At 35.5% G+C, this 25344-nt stretch overlaps 2 protein-coding genes across 9 annotated transcripts in view; both read right to left on the bottom strand.

Annotated features, from left to right (window-relative positions):
- Positions 1 to 2283, bottom strand: part of LOC123864477 (bystin) — a 29726-nt gene extending 27443 nt beyond the window's left edge. Inside the window, exon 1 of the mRNA XM_045904953.1 lies at positions 2278 to 2283. The gene's annotated coding sequence lies outside the window, so the exon portion shown is untranslated. The remainder of the gene's footprint in view (positions 1 to 2277) is intronic.
- LOC123864456 (potassium voltage-gated channel unc-103-like) overlaps positions 1 to 25344 on the bottom strand; it is a 36342-nt gene that overhangs the window by 4570 nt on the left and 6428 nt on the right. For 2 of the 8 annotated variants that reach the window (XM_045904897.1, XM_045904902.1), the window contains exons 1-15: positions 21942 to 22488; positions 16231 to 16668; positions 11940 to 12026; positions 10125 to 10272; positions 9418 to 9599; positions 8555 to 8575; positions 5408 to 5562; positions 5221 to 5334; positions 4951 to 5072; positions 4325 to 4443; positions 3889 to 4079; positions 3237 to 3379; positions 2839 to 3032; positions 1475 to 1603; positions 433 to 577 (exon numbers count right to left, since the gene is read on the bottom strand). In XM_045904897.1, the coding sequence (XP_045760853.1) occupies positions 433 to 577; positions 1475 to 1603; positions 2839 to 3032; positions 3237 to 3379; positions 3889 to 4079; positions 4325 to 4443; positions 4951 to 5072; positions 5221 to 5334; positions 5408 to 5562; positions 8555 to 8575; positions 9418 to 9599; positions 10125 to 10272; positions 11940 to 12026; positions 16231 to 16476 (1996 nt within the window). In that variant the 5' untranslated portion in view covers positions 16477 to 16668; positions 21942 to 22488. Of the gene's footprint in view, positions 1 to 432; positions 578 to 1474; positions 1604 to 2838; positions 3033 to 3236; positions 3380 to 3888; positions 4080 to 4324; positions 4444 to 4950; positions 5073 to 5220; positions 5335 to 5407; positions 5563 to 8554; positions 8576 to 9417; positions 9600 to 10124; positions 10273 to 11939; positions 12027 to 16230; positions 16669 to 21941; positions 22489 to 25344 lie in introns of those variants that run through there. The other 6 variants (XM_045904900.1, XM_045904903.1, XM_045904899.1 and 3 more) reach the window with 5 other exon arrangements.

Below are 25344 nucleotides of genomic sequence, written 5' to 3'. Positions count from 1 at the left end.
GTTATCAATGTTCTTAAAGGACTTTAGTTAAAAAAGGGGCTTGCACATCGTTCCATATTTTCTATGTGTGTGCATCTACTCTAAAATATTTTATAAATTTACAAGGAGCGGGACATAACAAACGTTTAAGAATCTCAATGATGTGCATAGAGTAAGCAGACAGAATAAAAAGCAAAAGTATAATTTGACCGTCCTAAACTTTGTTCGAAGCAATCGTTTGATATAGTTTTTGTTATTGACTAAAGAGCATATACATAAACGTACAATTATTATTTATATATTCATGTCAACATTGCTTTTTACTGTCTCTACCCTCACTGCATACCAATGACGAATCAAATATGTATGTAATGTGATGTCACGCTTAATATAATAGAAAAATAAATAAATAATACTTAACACTACATTCCAATAGTAATTAAATGCAATCACCTGTAATAGAATTAAGCGTTGTGGAGCGTTGTTTACTAAAATTAAAATTAAGGGGTGTGACGTCTTGACCCGCTTTGTCGGCAGAAAATTCTAGGATACCTCGACTTGGCGGCGATTCTGTGTCTTCATCGCTACACTGAGAGTCCTGGAAGAAAATTGTATCGAAAATGAACACTTGACTAACTTTAAATATGTAAGTAGATATAGCTCAGTGCGAAGTAAGATTTCAATAAACTACATTTGACGTAATTAATTTTAGACTAGGAATTATAGTTTTTCACAAAACGGTTCTTTACGATTATTGTCTTCAGATTCTCGCAGTTATATTATTATGATCATGCCAATTTAATTTTTGTTTATTGAAGTCTCAATGTTATGTGCATCATAGATATTAAATAAATTACCTAAAACGATATTTCTTTTATTAGTAACAACAATCCAATAGTTTTCTAGGTGCTTACGTATTTATTGCATGTAATTTTCAATGTAAGGAAAATTTTGTATCTAGGACAGTACCTAAAAGACAATGGGGTAAATTTTTGGGTGCGGTTAAAGGCTTGGAGACAAAAAACGCGTGACAACAACAAGATACAGCTTCTAGGAGTTATAATATGTAGATTAATTCAATTAGTTTCAAGGTTTATTGTAGTGTTATAGTCATCAAATAAAAAAAGTTTCCCTTCTTTTCTACCCCTTTCTATCCTTACAAACATTTTAAAATATATACGTTACTTATACTAAAACAGATAAGTCCTTTAAAAAGAATTATCTGATTGTACATTTCATGTTTCCATGTAGTATCGAAACAATCCTTTTCAAAGTATTTGAACACAACCTGACATTTTTTAACTAAATATTTGTGATGTGACTAATCGACTCTTTGCACTGGACCTCTAATTCCTTGTTTAACAAATGATACGAGTATGTATGTGACATCCTGCTGCGCGGTTGCGCACTTTACTGCCGTCACGCTTTGTGTGGGTCCAAGCCTTAACAATAATTTGTAACATATATGGTGCACATAGAAGCTTGAAGCACGCACCACCTTGTCCGCGAAGGTCTCAGTGTGAGGCCGCCGCGTCGTGCGCGCGTAAGCTTCGCGCAGTAGTCTCGCGTCGCATGGGTTTTCGTAGCGCATCCGCCGCCTAGGCTCAATACCGCCTAGCTCTTCCTAAGATTACAAAGAGAATTATAAAGCGCCATAAAAATATTTACTTATCTATGTATTTAAACATCTTTATTGTTCACAAAATTATAAAGAGTAAGAATACAGCATACACTTAACAAAAACAAAGGGCGACCTTATCTCTAAAGTGATCTCTTCCAGGTAACCCATACTTAAGAACTTATAGAATTGTAAGACGGGGAGTCGCAATGCAACGAATAAACATTGGATGAGAAATGCATGAGAAATGATCAAAAGAAAATTTAAAAAATAGGGACTAATTTGGTATGACCACTGATGTTGGAAACGCCACCCCTATGTACAGCATAGAGTCTACGCAAGGCCTACGCCGTAGACCTACAGTTAGACTACGCTGCGTGTCTAATCTATGTGTTTAGCTGCACTGCTACCCGGATTGTGAAAGACCAAACTTTGGAGGACTTTTAATCGACTGAAAAGTCCTCCTAACTGATCGGGTTTTCAAACAGAAAATATTAAACGTGGCTTGCTATCTAAAATGTTGAATTTCGTTCAGATCAATCTATTTTGACACTATTTTTTTATTTAAACACAACCCAAAGGCCACTTAGATACATTAATAGAAAAATTCCGAGAGACTGTAGGAAATTTAAAGAAGATGCTGAATGAAAAGAAGATGAATATGAAATACGAAAGCCCACGGATTTTCAAAAACGTAATTTTTCTATGGCATATTATGAAATGCTCAAATATTTTCGTTTGAACGGGGTAAACCACCCCTGAGTATCGACAGATAAGGTACTACAAATCAGCTTTTATGCAAGCACTAAGGCTGAGAAGGCATACTTAAATCTGTCTCGTTTTAACTGAAACTAAGCAAAGTCAAAGTGCGTTACATTTTCAACCTAAGGCCTCATTCGTTAAAAAAGCGTTCAAATAGAACAAATGCGTTCCCAAGTATCTGTTCACACGTTAAAGCTTTTTTATCGCGCACTGTTGTATTTCCAGCGCAACGCCGGGTTTTAACGCAACGCTTTTTTAACGCTCGTACGAATTAGGGCTAAGGCCTCATTCGTATGAGAGCTTTTTTAACGTCTGTTAAAAAAGCGTTCAAATAGAACAAATGCATTCCCAAGTATCTGTTCACACGTCAACGCTTTTTATCGCGCACTGTTGTATTTCCCGCGCAACGCCGGGTTTTAACGCAACGCTTTTTTACCGCTCGTGTGAATTAGGGCTTTAGTGTTTGGATTCATACTGACGTCTCGCATGTTATAGGTGATTTCCAGGTTGTTGACAAAGGAAGCTCGGAACTCGGGGTAGAAGTCGAGGACATCGAGAAGGTCGTCCCGATGCACGCGATGCAGGTCGCAGTATGTGAGCGCACGTACGCGGCAGTTGCTGCGGCCCACTGTACTGTGTATGCAGGGGTTCTCCCCGAAGATGTCGTCTTTGCCTAATAGAACACAATATCATTTTAGTATTTGTGACATATAGCTAAATCTAAAGCTATAGGTGGAGCTAGATTTAAGAGGAATTCTAAACTAGTGATAGATGCATTTGACGGTTCAATAGGTCTTGCAAAAAATTATTTTAATATAAAATCATTTTAAATGGCATCAAAAAGTTGCTTCTTGTTACAAATATGTGTAAAACTTACCTAATATGGCCATAACAATGTCATCTTTCAGAATTTCAATAGATCCTCTAGATATAAAGAATAGTGATGTGAGGACGTCACCCCGGTGAACTAATGTTTCTCCGGGAGGCGCATGGGTTGTTTTGAACCTTAGAGAAAGTGCTCTGAAATAAAAAGTTGTTTTTAATTTTTGTATTCCGATGTTTCTGTATATTAAAAATTATTTTCAAATACCTAATTGTGTTTGAAACATCTACGAGTATACAGCTAATAAACTTTAGAAAACATTTTGATACAATTATTTCATTTAAGTTTTAATTCATATTATGTATTTGAAAGTACAGTTTCGATTTTAGTAGTCAGCTATCTATATATATTATGTAGGCGAGGAAAGGGAATTTTTATCCTGGGTGATGAAAAGTTCTTATAAGATTTTTAAAATTTACATAAGTACGTGTGTAAAAGCAAGTTATAAAATACGGTATTGTGTCTATGGGTTTTATATTGTTTTATGACTTAACTCAATAGTTTTCTAATTATAATTTAAAACAAAGCTAGTAAAGTATCTCAAAAAAGACATGGGATAGTTTTTATCCCGCAGGGTTTTAAAAAAAGCTTGGGTAACACACACGGACGAAGCAGAAGAAAAAAAATGTCTTTTATTAGTATTTACCTTAGGCAACCTGGACTAGCACCATCAAATGCGGCACAGCTAGCCAGCAAATTACGGTTCAAATGAAGACAAATATCGGCTTGAAGACATTCAGGAAAACCCTTTAAAACGCTGGACGTATCAATTCCATTCGTATAGCTCCATGCATGTTGAAAATACTCTTCTAGTCTTTGTCGTAAGGGATTTGTAATCTGAAAAAGACAGGACTATTTATTTAAGTTACACTTCTATTATTTCACTTTGTTTACAAAGTAATTATAATGTAAACTTTTTCAGTAACAAAAGCTTTTCTTCATACAAATTACCTACCTAATACTCTATTTTATTCCAGCTCAGAACAACAATTACCTCAAAATAAATTACGTGTTATGAACGTAAATACAGTCTTTTAAAAAAAATATTTTTAAGATTTTGAGGGCTAAATTGAATAATTTACCTGATGAAATCGGATAAACTCTCGAACTCTTAATATTTGTGTGTGGTACCGTGCGGTTCCAGAATACAGTCTTTGTATTATTGCGGATACGTTACCGAATATGCTAGCGTACATTAGTGCTGTAATAGTAATATTAATATATTAGTATTACAAAGTAATGTTCAAGGCATACTTGCACGAAGCAACACATTATTTTTAAAATGATATAGGTACATTACTTTCAAAATGATTTAAAGATAAATTGCATTTTATCCACATCAATTTGTGCGATAAAAAAGGGCATTATACTTTGTACTCGTAACATTTTAGAGAAGCCCATAATCATGTTTTTGAAGTTGCGTTATAAGCTTCAAAGTTTAGTAGTCTTTATCGGGCAGATTTCTAATTGTTATGAACCTATAAAACTACTGGTTTTCAGGGCTTCAATAAAGCTTTGGCCATATTTAAAAGTAAAATCATTAGTTAAACCATCTATTTGGTACAGAGATAGCTCGCACCCTGGAGATGGACATAGGCTACTCATTATCCCGGAAAATCAAAGAGTTCCCACTGGATTAAAAAACCTCAATACGCGCGGATGAAGTCGTGAGCATTATCTAGTATAGAATATAATAATATTCACGTACATCCTACAAGCATGACAAATATCGTAAATCCCTTTTCCATGTCAGTATTAGGCGCTACATTTCCAAAGCCGACGCTCGTCAACGAAGTGCATGTGAAGTATAAAGCTGTGATGTATCGAGATCTAAAATAAGGAAAAAAAATATTAACCTCATTATTTATAGTAAAAATCATCATTATCACGATCAACCTATCACCATACTATATTTTAATGGCAAAGTCTGCGAATAAAGTTAAGTTTAAAGTTGACAAACAATTTCATTACTAGGTACCTCATAGACGGTCCCGTGGAGTTATCGTAAGTAGCCTGTACATCGTTAGCAAGAGCGTCAAGCCAACCAATAGGGGCATGCAGTTGAGGTCTCTCCCAACTCCCGATGGCGTACCTTAAATATAAGGATCATTGCATATAAAGTACTTAATAGTCAGAACAGTGTTTGAAGACAAGTTAGTGCTTACCATATACAAGCTAGCCAGTGCGCAATAAGGACAAAGGTAGCCATGAGAAGGAGGAGGACGGCAGTGCCATATTCGGAGTATCGGTCAATTTTACGCGCCACGCGGACCAGGCGCAACAACCGCGCCGTTTTCAACAGACCGATGAGTGTCGTCGTCTGCAAACACAGAAAGCACACTGAAAAAGCTAGACAACAAACACACGAAGCAATTTCTTTAGCCGCATATCGAACCCAAGCAGTTTATGAACGTTCGCGTATTACTAAGTAGCATTAATGAGGCTTCGCAGCGATGTTCACTTCAACCAAGCAGAAGTTTGTCTATGGATATACGATGCGTCTTCCGACTTCAGCCATACAGGTTTTGCAATTACAAGCGTTGTTTCAAACTAGTTAAATTAGCTGGCTTCTTTATAGGTTGCGGTGCATAAAACTGTATATTTCTATTTGTTACATTCAACATAATGTATATTGTTATTGTTTTTGTAATGACTAAACTAATAGTTGTCAAGGCAAAATGCTAAGAACTGTAATCGACTTAATGCTAACCTACTATTAATTGAGGATAGTTTACTAGTAAGTAGGTACCTACTACCTAAATTACGTAGCCTTATCACTCATATCTGCGTTAATATAATTTTCTTACAACTATGCATCCAAATATTATGAGTGTTTAGTTACAGGTGCAATGACGATTGTGTTGTCTTAAGCACAATATGAAGACCTAACTACTCCTAGGTAATACTAGTAGGTACCTATTAAATAGGTTCAGTACAGATTATCTCGTAAGTAAATTACTTATACGTAAGTACTAATTCTTATAAGTAAAACATTTTAGTCAATTGTAAAGATATTAATTTTCTTTGTACAATCGCATTTTCAATGGTGTTTGTTACAGACGATTTTGGTATTTAATGATCTTCATGAAAAAATTGAAAAAAAAATTTACAAAACGATATTTTAATAAATTAACAAAAGAAGTTTAAATTTACATTCTCTTTCAAAAAATTAAAATACACACAAAATAACGATTGCGAGGGATTGAGAAAATGAGTATTGTAAAAAGAAATATTAACATTTCATAAGTAAGTAGGTCTTATGGTTTTATGTAAGGTGGGTGCCACAAGAATGCAATATGTTTTCGATACATATTATTATTATAGTTTAGTGCTTTGTTATGTTGTGATAATGCGATTTTTTACAGAAATATACGTCTGGGAAGTGTGAGCGTATTTACTACCAAGCTCTGTGCACATTGTGCCTTGCACTTCTATGAACTAAGCTTATGATATATATGTTCTGCCTGAAATAAACAAAAATGATAGTAATAGTAATTTTTGCGATGGCTTTTTACCTAAGCTCATTCACGACTTTCTTTCTCCTGGAGCGATCTAACTGCATTTTATCAAAAAATCAATAGGATAGTGACCCTTTTGTTATATCTAGGCTCGTTGTTAGATTTTTCTCTTATTTTATTCAAATCTGTCTAAAGGAACGAAAGATATCATTGTTTTGTACAACTGTGAAATACCTATCAAGAGGCCCTTCAGGCTGCCTGAGAAAGATAGTTAAGTATACTTACTAAGTAACAATGTTAGTCGAGAGATCTTACAGAAATCCACTAAAAAGTTGAGAGTTGTAATGTTTTAAATAAGTGAATTCTGAATTTTATATCAATTAATTAGAATAAATTAAGAAATGAAATAATACAAAAACCCCGCAATTTTTGTAAATATTTGTATCGCATATTCGAAACGACTGATTGTCGTTGTTATCAGGACCAATTCCGAAATCCTTTGTCATTAAGTTGCTCTATATGACGTATTTAGTATATAATATTATTTCGGTTGACATTTGATGTTCGTCTTAGTTGGTATATGGTTGGTGTTAATTCTTCTTCTTTTCACTATGGTGAGAGTTATGAAAGATATAAAAAGTTTTAATGTTTGCCTGTCAGTCTGTTCGTAGGCTATGCGTTTGTGCATCGTTCATACGATCAAGTTACACAGTAACTCTCTTTTCTTTGTATAGTTGTTATTGTGTTGGTAATTGCGTGAAGGTTACTGCGCATGCTGGGCATTAGCTTGTGATAGACAAATCTTAAAGACATCTCATTTTTTTATAAATAGCCAGAAAACGAGCAGGTGGGTCCCTGATATTGTTGATTGATTACTGCCGCCCTTGAACATTTGCAGCACCAGAAGAAACGCCAATGCGGTGCTGATTTTAAGGAATTTTTGATCCACCCCTTTAGTAACTCCATGTTGCAAACCTCCAGTGGCGGAACGGAGTTGGCTCATTCACATAAAGGCAGTAGTAATATTTACGAGGGCAACTGATAATAATGTTCTTCCAGCTATCAAATGTAGAAAAGTCACTCACTGCAATGCGATTAAGTGCTAAAAATTCAATGCGATTAAGTGCAATAATCCTGGGGATGTACCTACTGCTTATATTAACACCAAAATTAAACTGTTTGACTACCCCCAAAGACATGAAGGTCAATTAAATTTCCTAGCATATATGCTATAGCATAGCAAAACTACGTTAAAATTCACACGATTAACACACTATTTATCAACGTATTTTTTAGATACTCTCTCACGGTACTACCTCCTCCTGATCATTTCTTACTTCAGTGGTAATTCATAGTTTTGATTATATCATGCTATAAAGATGAAGGCCGCCATTACCTTGCCTCTAGTTGCATTCTACTCCTCTGCAGGAAACAAAATATATAATTTGTCAATACTATGTAATTAATATAATATCAAGCTACCTTGCATAAAACAAAACCTGAGATGTAATTTTCAAAGTCTATACTGCATTTACGCACTAAAGGTAGAGCAAAGCCGTGACTACATTCAAATATCAATGCAGGACTCATATCTGTCAATAGTAATATTCTCGCCTCGTTATATTATCGGAAACAGGTGGCGAAGCTCGTGATAAGGCGAGTGAGCACTTCTTAGAACTGGCGCTGTGTAAAAGTCAAAACAAATTTGCTCATGGGAAGCGTCCTCATCTTCCATTAACGCATTCGCTTAGTGGATTTAAAATGGCTAGTGGAAATTAATTTGAAAGTATAAAAACTAAAACGTAATAAAATAGAGTGGCAGCAACATAAAAATAGTTCACAAAGATGGTATACCTCATCACTTTCCAGCCCCTGCTGTAACAAGAAACGGTATTACAGATTCAGTACCACCCACCTTGGGCTCTCTCCATACCGATTTTATGGTATCACTAAACTATTTATTTTAATTTGGAAACGTACCAACGAGGCATATAACTTAATTATTGCTCATAATATTACATCTTAATAATAAATTATAGTTATACAAAATAAAATAATTTCGAAATAATAAACATCAGTTAGGTATGAAATAATATAGAGCGATATTGTAATAATATGATGGATGAAGGTTAAATCCGAAATAAATATAGAGGCATATAACCAGCCAATTAGTAAAACATGTGGGGCTTTGTGATTGGCATATAATATCGTTTGGATAGTAGAGTAGTGTCATAATATTCATGTGACAGCTGCGAAAACTGCATTCCACTACTGTACGTGATATGCTAATATTTTTATCCAGAGCTTCATTTGTCCGAAACTAACACTGAGGCCTTCCTTTATTTAAATGCTATTCTGATTTTCTTCCCCTTAAAATAATCTTCGTGAAAATACAACTCGACCTACTTTTCTAACGACCCATTTTATCATTCTCTTAACAGAGTGAATCGTGTTCCGCGATTTTAATCTTACATAAGAGGTAGGTATATATTTTAAAATCGTGCCTAACGGTTTTAATTACTTTTCGTTCTACTGATTGTGTTAACTGTTACGAAATTGGTATGTCCGGGGTATAGTTTGTTATCGTCTGATTTCGGACAATTGATAATCTGGTTGCTATTATACCCTCTAGTTCAGGCATTTTTAGATACTATTGTACTATTTTTAGTAGTGTGTGATATGGTTTGGTGAATGCGTGCGAGGTAAAGGCGGCTCACTTCATCGGTGTCGGTGCCGAAGAGCAGAAGGTCGAAGGGAATGGCGGCGACGAGGTCGATGAGGAACCACCCACGCAGATAATGTAGCGCGATCTTTGCCGGGTCCGACTCCACCTCGTCTGCTGCATTCACGTATGTCGTGCGGAAGTTGATTAGGATATCTATTATGAATGTCACGTCGACTGAAAACAATACAAACAGAGAATATTTTTAGTTTTCATTGTTGAATCTGACCTACGAGATTATATTTTGGGATACTGTCACACTGTTGCTTTAAAGTAAGTAGGTACTCATTAATCACATCCAAATAATTTTACAATATTTACCTCAAAAATATTTTAGGTAAAATAAATTATAACATACTCTAATTTCACAAATTTTGCGAAGATATAAATACAGAGGGCCAAATACTGTAACGATTTTACATTATTTATGAGGTTAGTATGCCAATATGAAGAAAAAAAACTAAAATTTACATTTATGAATAAAATATTTAGAAAAGATAACTTTTGTTGAATATTCTGTTGTATTATCTCTAAACTAAATAAAAATAAAATTTTGGAAACCTATAGCATCACGAACGAAGTCGCGGGCATCATCTAGTAATGAATAAAGACGGCTTTATTCATCAGATAGTAATTAATTCTTTATTAGTATGAGCACCATTCACGATATTATGTTAAATTGTAAAACTCTCCAAATATTACCTATCATATCAATAACAACAATGGGATCCTGGCCGAAACCACGTGAGCGTTTGTCGAAATCAGGTTCATTCAGCTGGAATGCGGCCACGTAGGGGGTGAATATTGCGGTGTAGATGACCAGTATAAGGATCAACCAATCCCAAGCGGCCTGAAATAATACGATCAACTGTACTAAGTATTCATGCTTTTTCTATATGTTTCAACTATTTGTATATACCTAGCTTTGTTAGATGGTGATGACTAATGATAACATAAATAATACCCGGGCTGAGTTTTTAGTGGATTTAGGCTACAACCCCTTGAAGTCCCTTGAATATAATTAATTATTATTGCCTCATCATCAACACATCACCGCCCGCCGGCTTGCTACTGAGTATAGGTCTCCTCTCCGAATGAGAATGGTTTGGCTATAGTCCGCCACGCTGACCAAGTGTAGATTGGCAGACCTTTTTGAGAACCTTATATGGAGAATTCTCTGGCATGCAGGTTTCTTCACGATTTTTTCCTTCACCGTTAAACAACTTAATTGCTTAAAGCGCAAATATGAGTACTTAACTCTGAAATGATAGAGGTGCATACCCGGGATCGAACCCCAGCCTTTCCAACCAGCCGCTGTCTTTAAAACAAGTGGCTATCATTATTGCCTATTGAAAGTAAATGAATCCTACGGTTGGCCTCAGAATTCGAGTTCTTATGATCACAACACTTATGATCCTTTTCTATAAACACGCCACACACACCTAATGCATGTGCATAACCGTGCTACGCGAATATGATGATTAAGGTGCTAAACGACTTACGGCATTTGGCTGTACATGAAACGTATTATAAAGTATTGATTTATGGTTTCATGTACCACAGCGAAATGAATCCAAAACCTTACCTCGTTTACGCTACACCAGAGACTTCAAAACAATTTTAAAAAATATTTCTAATAAATAATAATTGCTTGGAAATATTAGTAGGTAGCGTGTGCTAGCGTAGGTTGCGCTTTTGCGTGCTGGTAACGAGCGAGGTCGATGCGACAAACATTTTTTATTTGCCAGCGCAAACTAAAAACGGAATTCCCTAAAGTACTGCTATGGCCATAGTTTAGCGCGCATACAGTTCAGAAACGATGCACGTAAAGTACCGACGCGAGTGTTACCAGAGAATTTCATACCTGTTTTACAGGTTTAAGACAGACTTTTTTCAGTTTGAGTATGCTGAATAGGCTCTACAGCGTCACCGGGTAGGATGGCGAGCGCGAAGCGTCGCCTAGGGGTGAGCTCTAGGGCTCGAAGAAATAATTGAAAAGGTCGGGGGGAAACGTCCTCCTAAGGGTGCATCCTGTGAGGCTCGGACCACGGCTTAGGATGACGTTGGGACGGGTGGGTTGGTTGGACTGGTTAGTCCACACGTCCCCGAGGCCGTGGCGTGAGTCCACGTCCGGGTGACGTTAGAAATCGGGAGCCTCGTCTTCGCCGACGCAGAATTAACCGCAGTGAAATGTCTCTTACTTTTTTCATCACGAAAACTCCATGGCCCCTGGGTCTAAATACAGCAAACGGAACAAAAATCTAATGTTGATAAAACATCTTTCAGTCCGACGCGAAAGAGGCAACCGCCTTCGATACCTACTACCTAATCCTGCTTCTTGCTGAACTGCGTCTTTGAAAAAGCTTACAAAAAGTTTCAATGTTTCTTACATAGGCATTTTCATATTTCTAGGCATACCTAGATACATACTATACTTTAGAAAGGAATAATGATGAAAGGATACTTTGAATGCTTTTTCGAAGTAGTTTTTGAAAAATTGGTATCGATTAATCTTACCTTATAAGGAGAATGGTGGAGGATAGTGCAGGGGTGGGATGGTTGCGTCGTTCCCTTGTGGCCGCCCGTCGCGCCCAGTGAGAGGACCTGCGGACAAGCGAGACCGTGTTTCATATTTATGTTCTGACGTCTGAACACACACACACTTCAAAAACTTTATAGTGTTTATAGAAATTTCACGATATGTATCTACCTAAACAATGATATTTTCTACTTCGTATAAATACTAATTATGCACTTATTACTCAGTAAATATATTCAAGCATAAATTGCACTATAATTTATATTACTTATATAAACTATAAAGGTACTTATAATGAAACTGTAACTGAACGATTTCTGTACATTAATGAATATATTTCGAAAATTTTAGTCGGAGGAAACATTATTATCGATATAGACCTCAAACAATTTTTTTTTCAAAATTTTTGCCTGTCCGTCTGTCTGTCTGTACGTGTATTACGCTAAAACTACTTAACGAATTTAATTAATGAAATCGCGATCTTTATAATAGCTTGATAAAAAGTCCGCTTATAACCATGATAAGATATATTACCTAACATACAAAACCTATTCATTTCTTCCCCATAAGTAACAGGTTTGATTTCGGTAAAGAAAAAAATTGTCAGTGCATTTCAATACGGGTTTCACTCTATTCAGAAAATTTCACTAGGAAGTTTATAAGAAGGTAGATTCTATAATAGGTATAACACAATATTTCTACCCATATTTTGTCTATGGAATAGGTAGGCTTCCCGTGCGAAGCAGGGGCGGGTCAACTAGTATATAATAAGTAAATACTTGTTGTTATAACATCCATGAACTATGTAAAATTCCAAATAACAATTGGTACAACATCATAAAAAAAACACCTAATAACTATAATTACTCTGTTAGTACATTCAAGCATAACCTGTACTATTATAATAGCATTTGTTGTTATACGTTAACGTCCATGACCATAAGGCTTCAAACAAACAGTAGTTGATATAGTCTTATCAAAAAACAGACTAAACGCAAACCCATCATGGGTATGATTTGTTTATTAAATTATTCGACCGCCTTGATTGTGACTGCATAGCTAAATTTGTTTTTAAAGAAATTTTCTTGTTTTTTTCTATCCTTTTTACCTACATAACCTTTATAGGCTTACGCTTGGAAATTAATCAATCTTACATGCGATTTTCATTTTTGCGGCATACGGGCACTTTTCCGTTAACAACTTACGTAACCATTCCATGGAGCATCAGCTTAGCTTAGCTCTTCAGAAGGTTTAAAATGGGCTTACTTCGCATAGCTTTCGTACACTAGAAATAACTCTAGCTGCACCATTTGCATTCCAAACCTATGAGCTATACTTCATTATATCCTTGTGACGCTACGCTTTGAATTTATGAAGGCTTTGTTGTAGTAATCAGTAGTATTATTTACCATACGTTCATAGCTCACGTATTGTCAGTAGCCGACGTGAGCGAGCGTTGACGCAGTTTACTGCTTTTCCATAGATGGTTCAGCTTTTCATTCACACCAAACTCACAATTTATGCTCCTATTTTGTTATGCGTAGTCGCTGACTCTCGGTTGGCGATTTATTATACTACGCCACTATTCGCCATGGGCGTAGACTTGGCTACGTAGCTACAGCGTATTGCTAATATATATATTGTCAACGAAAAATGCAGCCTGACTTCACTTTACACTGGGGCTCACAGTGACGTTTATGAGATTAAAAATATTCGTCAGCCAAGCCTTTTCATTTGTCTGTATTTTGAGACCGTAGATTATAAAAAGATTAGGAACAATGTTGGTTTAAGTGAAGTTTGATTTCTTCACAAGTCTAGTTAGCTCTACACAAAGCTAATACCTACTACCTACCTACAATTTTTATTTTATTATAATTTTATTTAGCTATTCGAAACATCTTAACAGTGGGTAAGTATTTTATAATAATAAATAGATAGTGAGACAACAATTTCCATACTAGGATTCCCTGTTTTATTTTATTGAAGAACGCTCTTTACTACTTTTCGTTTATTAAAGGTAAGTCTGGGGAAGATGGCCAATTCAAATATTTCAAAAACTACTCGTTACATGGGCCTAGTTGTTGTTTAGTTCGCTCCTCGCTGTGCCTAGGAACACCGGAGAAAAAGTAAAAGGTAAGCAAAATTTGCCTTAATAGTTATAACGGGTTCACGGGTTCCACCATGTTAATGATTCTTTCGTAGAAATAATGAGTTATTTAATCATTAATTGATCAGTTCATGAGTTTAAATGCTTTGTAATAACCTGAAAAAATTCATATGATTATGATTTGTTTACATAAGTACTTATTATTATTTTAGCTGTGACCATCTCACCCGAATACTTCGGGAGAGATATCCAAATGTGTTTTTTTAAACGTAATCCTAGAGTTGATTTCTTTAGAATATTGTATATTTTGCTTAATTATCTCAAAGTTAAACATTGAAAGTTTAATTACAAATAAAAATAATCATAGAGACAATCGTGGTTTTATTTTGTGAGATCAACGAAAAAACTACGGTCAACTTCCCCGAATTTCCCTAAATTAACTATCGTTAGGTAAGTATCTACCAACCTAGATGATAATATTTATTACAATAAAACAAACAACTAATAATAAATATCGAAATTAGACACACTGAAACTAAAAATCCGATAACCTAAAACACTTGTCTGAGTGCGCAATAGTTATCTTATCTCTAAACCGAATTAATAAAATTTAAAAGGAATAAAAAGAAATTCAAATCAAGACTAAATCAAGTTACCCGTCTAGACTTACCCGTATCTCATTACCCTCCTTCGAATTTGGCGCAGTAGGGATAGTTAAATTGATGGCATAGAATTGTTGTTTTTTTATAACCATTGTTAGGAATCCACAACTTGCGAAGTATTTTTGAGTTATTATGTTACTTTCCGACACATAAGAGTTGATTCACACTAAACTGCCAATTGTTCGTCTCTTTCATTAAAAATTTTCAAAATGCAAAAGCAAAAGCTGGTTAGTAAGCAGCATTTTGGTTTTTCTAAGATTCAAGAACTTCGATTTTTATGAGATACCAGCTAATGGCCGGTTGGCATGTGTTGCAACTTGCAATACCTCTTGCGTGACACTTATTTTGCATTAATGGCACTAGGTAGGTATGTCAGAAAATTTTCCGCAAATGCCAACAATATTTAAGCAAAGATCAACTCAATCGGAAGAACGAGAGAATCGAAAAGAATGCACGAACACATATTAGGTAACGAACAGACAAACATATTTATGATATTTAAATTGTACGGACGACGGAACGCAGCCGGCATTATTCTCTGAATCCTCAGTGAATGCACTGCGGTAGATGAATGATATTAGTATGAGAATCGCTTAAAAAATGCTAAAATATAATATACTTAGTGAATGACCCAAGTGACAATTAAATCGACTGCAACAGCTGGTCTTGGTTGGAAAAGAAACAATTACGTACATTTCATCTATCTATAAACATACGTCTTAATAAAATTCATCTGAGATTTTAACATTGTATTAGTGAAAATAAAACTGTTGCGAAAATATAAATTATAATTATCAACTGGGTTCTAAAGTCGTCGTTTTGTATAGCGCGTACAGCTAGCACAGTAGGTACAGCATAAACAGCAAATAACCATTTTTTTTAATTTAAAATGAACACAATATTGTACTCTGTACAGTCAGCATAAGCTTAAAGCTATAAAAACGCATAGGTATATAAATAAATACAGGCGTGGCACAACTCCGATTAGCATGTGTGTAACTTACCTTGGTATTTTAACATTTGTGTACATTATTATAGTTTAGCTTTATGTATTACGATTACAACTTATAGTATGATTTGTGGTAAGGTTCCTTCTATTAGTATATGGTATAAATATTTTAAAACTTGCACAAAATTAATAATATTTTGTGGTTAAATCAAATATTTATAATCATATTTCAAAATACTCGAACAAAATAATATGGCCTACCAGTGAATAAAATTTGTATTAGAATTCAATAAAATCAAAGTTATATTAAAAAAAATAGTACGAGTGTAAGTTTTGGCCTCAATTTAACCTCCATCAATTTTGCTCAATTGAATAGGAAATTCAATAATCAGTTACATTTTTGCGGCAACATAAAGAACATCGACATAATAACTAGGCTGAAGCTCTGCGAGTACATAAATGGGCATAATTAATTATTTTTTCGAAAACACAATCGGATGATAGATCAAATTAATTCCAATCGTTTAATCAGCCAGAGATACGTGAATTACCTCCTTGCCGATGGCAGGCAACCCGTTGAGGCCATTACAGGGCGGTTCGAGTCGTACGACGCTTTTTCGGGAGCCGCGGAAACTGGTGTCGCGCACACGCACCGAGGAGCGCCACGTGGAGGGCGGCGGGTCGTCGCGGGAGCCGCGCGCGGACGCCGTGCGCCGCGAGCTGGTGAGCGCCGCGCCCGCGCCCGCGCCCGGCGGCGTCACGATCAGCGGCACGTCGGCCGGCCCGCGCTCGTCCATGCCGCTGCCGTGCCAACGCTCTCACCGAAACCCGCCGTGCTCCGACGCCTCCAGGTGCTCACATTCCAGCACCGCTCTCTCGTAGGCCGACGCCGTCTCCAGCAGAGCGATTGCCGTGTTTTGCATAGAGGCGCGCTTATCTCCACTCGTTCCTCTGATTCCGATACGTATGGTTACGTTAGGTTAACTTAACTACTTCCAACTAATACAGAATTTCACTAACGAAATATCGATATGTTTACTATGGTATGGTTTTAGAGAATATATTTTGTGCTTATTAGGTGAACAAATAGGTACTTAGTTGGTATACGTAATGTGATGTTTGTTATAGTACCTACTTTGTTAAACGTTTAACTACATTATTTCACCCATCTAATCACACATGAGTATGTTAATGTGATGATGATAGATGATTTCGTTTGAATAAGAGCATCCATAACGCGCAACACATTCGATAAGTAGATTTCGATAAAAAGACAATTAGCCACGATTCAAAAACATGGCAATCAAATCAATTGACCAAATTAACCAGCACATGGGTAAGTAGACATGAAATATTTTTTAGTTAATACACATACTCATATACATATTATATTTAATAGTGTGTAGTTTTATAAATTTACTATAAGTACATATTATGTTTTGCCTAAATTATACTTATTAAAGTATAAAAAATATATAATTTTAATATTAAAAAATAAATTAATATCGTTTGATGAAAATTTGTGCTACCTAACAGAACCTATAATTTTTTTTCTTTGTTGAACGAGGAAAATATAGTTAGGAAGTCTAGTTAATGTTTCCTTTAGGAATAACTTTAAAGTCTTTTTCAAATCGGTCGTACAACAATCCGTTTTTTGAATGCAATAATATGGGTAAGTAGATATTTCTGTAAAAAAAATATCAAGATCGCCTTAACAGTTTAGGAAATAGTCACCAAAAAGGACAGACATACATACATTTGCATATATAATAATGTTAATTTGGGTAGCGTCACAGTTCACGACAGTGAATTTCTAATAAAACGTCGCATCGCGAGGCTTCGACGTCACTGGCAGGCGTCAAATGTTAGTACATTTACAAAAGTATAAAATATATGTATATAGTATTTGCGGGTGGCCCTAAGTAGCCCTATTATTCTTTGATAAAATCAATATACCGTCACCATAGCCTAATATTTGAGATATCGTATCAAACCGAGAGTTCCCTCACTCTAGTTTATTCACTCTGGTAGTGTGGCCTGCGGGAGTTTTATGCCTATACTATGTATTTACTAAGTACAATTGTTATGCTGTTGATGAACCTTTCCGCTGCAATATAGCATAAATTCTGCTCTGCATTTGTGACTCAAAAACTGTCGTTGCCGAATTGGAAATAAAACAATCGACGATGCACACAGACTCGTGACATTTACCAACCCAAAAAGTTTTTCCCAACGGCGGCATGCCAATAAAAAAAACCCCGGCCAAGTGTGAGTCACTCTATTAGGGTTCCGTTAGTAGAACCCATCACAAATTGGCAACTTTAACATTCCCCATTTTTTAATTCATTAATATAAAAAATATAGATTTAGTACAGTAAAAAGAATGAACAATACATTCGTACTTTACTCAATGAGCTCTAGACAATGATACCCCACATGCTAGAGTAAAAAAAATCCGTTCTTCTTTTTCATGTATCCTATACATGAATCCCTGAAAAATAATTTAACTGAAATACCAATTTAGTTTTGACTCAACGTTCTACACCAAATACCGAAACTCAGGTTTGCAACTCATTTCGTCTACGAGCTAGAGATCCGTGACACGCGGATAGACAGACAGACAGACATCAGTGACGTTATGGCTCCGTTTTACCCTTTGGGTACGGAACCCTAAAAACTCTTTTCAAATAATGGGCCATGATCTAGAATAATACATCGTGTTCGGTATAAATGTAGAAGCGAGGGCTGAAAGAGGTAAACGAGGGCGCGGCTTATTCAACACTGTGTCAATGGGTGGTCGGCCTACTTAGCGCCGCTACGCCTGTTCTCCTTGCGCGACCAACGAGTTTCATCTTCTAAACACTTCTATTCAAAAACGTTTTTACTAACTTCAAAAAGACTCCATCCATCCCAAATTCCATACTTGGGAGTAAGTGTAGCTACATCCCAAGCTATTTAATTTTATAAATGCGAAAGTGTGACAGGCGGTTGGCTATGCTACCTTTTCACAGTCCATCCGATTAACCGATTTTGAGGAAAGGCACAGAAAAAGCTTGCATTCCGGGGACGGACATAAGCTAACTTTTGATCCAGAAAATTAAAAAGTTCCGACGGGATTTTTATTGCGACGAAGTTGCGGGCATCGTCTAATTAATTGTTACAGAGATAGCTGGCATCATGAAGACGGATGGTAAGCTACTTTTTATCCTGAAAAATTCAGATTTTAAAAACCCTAATTTGGCAGAAGTCGCGGGTTATAAATGTGTTATCAAATGAATGAAAATGCATCTGTTTCTGTATGTTTGTCAACTTTTCACAGCTATTATAAGTCAATCTCAAAAAGAACGATATGAGTAGGTAAGTACAGAAACTTGTTATATATTTTTACTAAGTACGTATTCTTAAAACGGGCAAAGTCTGCGGGAAAATATCTTACTTCCAGGAGAAAAAAATATGGTAAAGTCACAGATAAAAGCGAATGAAAACAAAAAGAGGCTACTTTACTTTCACATTATTTTATTATCAAATAGCCGATGTCGTCGTGGATTTAGGTTTTTGAAAATCCCGTGGGAACTCTTTAATTTTCCGGGATGAAATTAAATCCTAAGTATAACTACTTATGGAAAAAATCACGTCAATTCGTAATTCCGTTGCAACGTGAGTGTAGAACAAACAAACAAACACTTTCGATAGTGATACATGTACGTTTTTTATATAATAAAGTTAAGCTCAATACTTGTTAGTATTATGGAAATATTTCCAAGAGTGCTCATAATAATAACGTACAAATATAAATATATATAAACATCAAAATATCCAATTGGTAGATACATTTTATAAAACTTTAATGACTGCTTAGTAACTTTTTAGGCTTTACTCTTACACTTAGACATGTCAATCAATTAAAAATATTATGGTTGCGTATTTTCCACGCAGGCGATAGCGCTAACATAAACTTCGTACCTACTAGCTACCTATAGGTATTTAATAATTTCAGCTCTTTCAGTGACTCTGTTGATTGGTCGAATGCGATAAGTCTGACTTTTGGTTAATTTTTTTTGTATACTTTTCCCGATTTTAATCGTCAAGAAATTTTTATCAGAAGAAAAATTTGACGTTTTGACAGATTTCCTTATACGAAAACTGTCAAAATGTCAAACTTAATCCTTAGATAACAGTCATTTGTCGATTGAAAAATCGGCCCTTAAACCTTAGTTATAACTTGTCTAAAAATAAATACTTTTTCTGTAAAAGTACCTACCTATTGTTAGGATTTATGTATAAGCATAATTTTTACCTAATACGTACCTACGTGGTCCGAATTACTTGGATGGTTAATAATATTATCCTTAAAATCTTGTAAATATTAATAAAGTAGGTAAAATATATAGGTACTTAGATAGGTATATAGTATCATGAGTTACAGAAGTATGTTTAAAACTTTACCAAGATACTTTAGATATTTAAGTACTAAGCACCTTAGTCAATAAAAGTAGGATTATACATTTTACTTAACATATATTTTTTTTTAGGCCTCTTAGGCCTTAATTGTATAACCTATATACCTATTCAAAAATAATTAGCTCTAATAGTAGTAAAATAATAATAATAATTGGTCTTCAAAAATGTAGAGACGTGATTTATTTTGTATTGTAGGTACAACTAGGTACTTAGGTAGTATGATTTGGTAGTATAGGTACCTATGAGTCCACCGGGAACCCAAGAGCTGGCAGCTACCTTGGACAAAGAATTAGTTTGGCCATACAAAGGACCAGTGGTGCCAACATCTTGATTGCGATGCCTCGCTGTGGTGGTTTCGATGAGGTTTTAGATTTAATTTAATTTATTTTAATTTTAATTTAATTATTTACTTAATTTTAATGAAATTTTAAGTGTATTTTGTACATTTTTATTTAGTAAGTAAATAAAAATAGTCCTACACAGTGCCTGGTTATGTATGTATGGAGTGCACGCAATTGTATAACAAGTTATTGATTTATTCGTTGGTCACATTTTCGGTTTCAGCAAAAGAATGAAGTTTTCTTTGTTCTATAAAATGTTTTTTTTTCAAACATAACGCTAACAGAACAGCAAAATATCCGTTCTGTTTAATTTGAAATATCGAATTGTTCGACGGGCAAGCGAAGTGCCAAGTTACGTAATTGTATAGCGCCTTAAATCTACGTAATAAATATTCATACATTTTGTTTCATTAGTACCGTCTACACTTTGTGACGTTATTAGGTAGCTACGGTAGCATAGTAAGAAATATTCCCTAATTTGTTCATTGTAATATAATAGCTGGAACTTATACATTTATAAAAAAATTGATTTAAAAACATTTTTAAAATAGTTTAATGTATTATAAACTAAAATGTTTAATGTGTGAACCTTTCATCGGCTTTAATATGAACATGTATTTTTTTATCATTCATAATAATACTATGCCTACTTATGCTCGTGCCTCGTACTGCTAAAATATTAAAATGTCTACATGCTTAAACTATGTACTATAACCTACTGTAGATAATCTACTGAACTACTGATTAAAATAAAGTTGTGTTGTGCGAAATGGTGCCAGTTCTTTGTAATAGGTATGAGGCATTGATATTCCGTCGAAATTTCAGTCCCCTTTCTTTAGACATTATGGGAGTGGCTACGTATGTTATTTGTGTCATTTACGTAATAAGTAACTGATGTAAATAATGTAAGTATGTCAGTAATTCCCTGAATTCACCTATATTTATGTTATGCATTGCATACATTTCATTTGTAAAAGGAAATATTGATTAAGTATAATTTTTACCTTTTTGCTGACTTAGTCTTTACGGACTAGCAATAGTGAGTCAATAAATAGCATTACAGCAAAGCACTCTTGAATTTTTTTTAATTCAAACTGTAAAAGAAAAGCCTCTCTACTTCAAGGACATAAAATGACAAAATGTATTAGATAGAATCATAATTATCGCAAAGATACGCAAGACTGATCGTTCAAAAAAGTTCAAAACGAAGCTCCTACTAAGAGTTCTATTGTGTTCTACCATGATTACTGCAATAAAAGGCTGCAAAAAGCTTACGGTATGTACTTCAAATTCCTCTCCTTTGATCGTATGCACAATATCATGAATGAAATCGATATTCATTCACAGGGAAAGCATAGGATACAATAATTCTAAAATGATTACATATCAATGTAAAGAGTAAACTACCTTTCTTTACTAAAAGAATAAGAGGTATATAATGTAGACAAAGGAAACCATACCATGGTAGTCATAACTCCAAGCATGGATCGCGTTTTATCACAATAATAGCAAAAAAATGTACAACTAAATAAATAAAATAAATCGCCAAAGCTCGCAACTAAATTAACGACAAAAAAAACACCTCTTAAGAACCGACGCACTGTCCACAGTATGAACTAAGCACAGGACGGCACCACTCGATACTTAATTTAAGTTGTGCGAAAGCTTATTCTTGACCACTTGGACTATAATATATAACAACGAAGCCCAGGAGCTGAATCGTAGCGCAACAAAAGCTGCAAAATTTGACCGCAAAACGATAATAACAGTTTTAACTTTTTAATGCAGCCGATCGATTAAGCAAGCACTCGACTCATTTAATATACTTTTTTACATTTTATTGGAAACCTAGGTCGAATTTCGGTATATTTGTCGTACGGAACGAATAAAACGGCATAAATCGCGACGTCGCGTCGTCCAGTAGAGGCGAGGCCCCCGGAACGGATATTTAGATAACAATTCGATGGCAGTGTGAGAGGCGGCAGAGTCCGCAGCGTGGTCACCGGACTCAAACTCGTCGGGGGTGTGCGGCGCACGCAAGAGGTCGCCGTGAGGAGTGCGCGCGCCGCGCCCTCCGCCGCGGCGGCGCCCAGCCCGCCCGCGTTGAGCGCCGAGCGGCGGCGGAGCCTCCCGAGCGCGGTGCGGCGTGACCTCTCCAAGAGTGTGCCCGTTACCGGCCATTGCAGCGGCTCCCACCCGTCGCACATACAGCTGAAACGCATTGTCGCCATGCTGCCTCACTAATCTCGACTCATATGCCTGCCCGCCCGCGTGAATTTAGATTATTAAAAACATCCCGTGAGAGCTCTATTATTTTTTAAAATAAATCGCAGCTTGCAAATTACATTATACCTATCTGCGGGATACAAGCTCCTCTGTACTAAATTTTGTCAAAATCGGCTAAGCGGATGGGCCGTGAAAAAGGAATAATTATGTAAAGGGATGGATCGATAAACTTTCGTATTTTGTACAAAATTCACGTGCTACTAATACTTATTAAGTATATAATAGTTTTCAGATTCCAACACATAAGTTATCTCTGTCTATACTAGAGTTATTAACAATGATAGTGGAAGATATAACGCACAAGCGTAACTTACATATAAATTAATACTATGCATAGACATTTATGCTGTTACATGCATTGCTTCAGTAGATTACGTGACGCATACCTCCAAACGCAAGTTGAAAGCGCATCAGCGTAGTCAGATAGACTATTTCGACGATGGGTTCTACCTCATTCAATTCCATCAATCGTGAATGATGAATGATTGATGGAGTAGAGAAAGATATTTTTTTATTACAGATGTGGCAGATATCATCTAAAGAATGCGTTTCCTTAATTTTATTACATCATTCTACATAGTGCCACCCGTTATCATTTATCATTTTACGTTAGCGCGAGCCATCTGTTAATTTGTGATAAGAGGTAGCATGATGTTTATTTTTTACGCACTCGAAATGCTTTATCATCGTGACTTTCGATATGACGGTAGATAGCATATTTGCATTGATTTTGTCAGTCTGTATTTTTCAAGTATTTAAACTCATTATATTATGAACGGTGATTATATCTATTGGTTAGAACGTCAGCCTCCTAGTGAGCCGGCGTTGGGTTGATCAGGACGATGGCGATGAATTATAAGAATAATTATTTTTGGGATTTACAACGAAAAATTAATTTCTTTCTGTTCTTCTGAATAGAAATCAATTCCCCAGTAATTCTTTTCTGAGAATATTCAGCATTCTCTTCCGAGAATAGTTATTCAGTTGGTTCATCACCCACATCGTCGTTCGCATAACTAACAGTGTACCTATCTCATTTTTAGCTGATTTAAGATAGGATTGGATTAATTCGGATATTTTAAGAGGCTGTTTCAACTTTCTATAGAGAAGATATTTTCAAAAACTAAATGCAAAGTCACAATGATATCTCTAAATAAAGCATATCTTTTGGAAAACACAATAATTTATATGAATTGATGATCCAATTTAAACAAGATAAAACTGTAGATATTCATGTACGTGCATTGGAAAATAGTCGATCCTACCTACGTCATATTTTTTTCAATAGTCCATTGATTTTAGGTATAATGAATGCATTTTGAGAACTGTTTTAGTACTATGTGCCAACCGTCATGTCAAAAATACCGTTTACCCTTATATTAAGGGCTAAAATCCATCTTTTGACATGTTCTCAAAATATACGCACTATAAGCTACGTTGAATTAAATGCGTGGAACTGCTACCCTGAGCAAAAATCGGGCGGTGTATATCTCATGCTGCATGTTGCACCATACAGTTTGGCTGGTTTAGCAGATTATAGCAAATTAAGTTTTTAGTTCCTTGTACCCTACCTCTCTCTCAAAATAAACCTTTTCTTCGTGTATTCATCGATTTCTTATGTTTTGTTACCTATAGAAACTGTGAGGGTTGCATAATCTATAGGTACCATGGGTTGTCGAAGGTGTGCGGTGCCCTTGACCTATCGCGTGTTAATAGCAGGTGGCTCAGTAATTCTTAACGAAGCGAAAGTCTGACAACAGACTTTACCACAATGTCTACTATACTCTTTGAGGTAGCCAGGGTACTAAAATCTGTCGAAACTATAATAACTCTACCCTGGTTAGGGTAGTCTTAAAGTTGACATGGTTCTATTCAATCAAACACAGGCGTACAGAATATGTAAAAATATTGTCGATTCTGCTTTATTTTATTTATTACAGAAAAACATACCTTATTTAACATTTTGGCAACCCGAGCTAATGTCAGCTAGGTATCTAAAGGTAGCTGCAATATAGGAATTGGAATACTTTCACTTTAACAAGTAAGTAAGTAGGTATACCTATTATTTCGCTCTGAAAACTCAAGTGCTGGCCTGCCTGCACTCACATCACGAAAATAACATATAGACTTGCGAAATGTTACACGACTTAACAACTAACCTTTAATTAGTTTTTAACTTATGGTTCGGTGCGTTTAAAAATTTTCAGTTAATTAAGATATATTTAATATGAAAACCGCGGTGCATGTTTTCAATTAAATGTTTAATTTGCTACACAAACCTTTTACGCTTCATATTTTTTTTGTGACTTCACATTGGCATCTTATTGGCACCGACGCCAAAAATAGTAGGTAATTTATGAAACGGTTGCGTAATACTATATGTATACGTAATATTTTATCTAAACTTATATTATCTTAAAACCCAAACCACAATGTGACCAACATTTGGTAACATTTTTAGGGTTCCATACCTTCAAAGCAAAAACGGAACCTTTATGATACCTTTATATCACTTTCCCACAGGATTTTTAAAAACCTCAATCCACGCAGGCGAAGCTGCGAGCATCATCTAAATAA

This window comes from Maniola jurtina, chromosome 4, assembly GCF_905333055.1.
Source record: "Maniola jurtina chromosome 4, ilManJurt1.1, whole genome shotgun sequence".
Lineage (NCBI taxonomy): Eukaryota > Metazoa > Arthropoda > Insecta > Lepidoptera > Nymphalidae > Maniola > Maniola jurtina.
The sequence above is the reverse complement of the archived record's forward strand: the minus strand, read 5'-3'. Positions and strand labels throughout refer to the sequence as shown.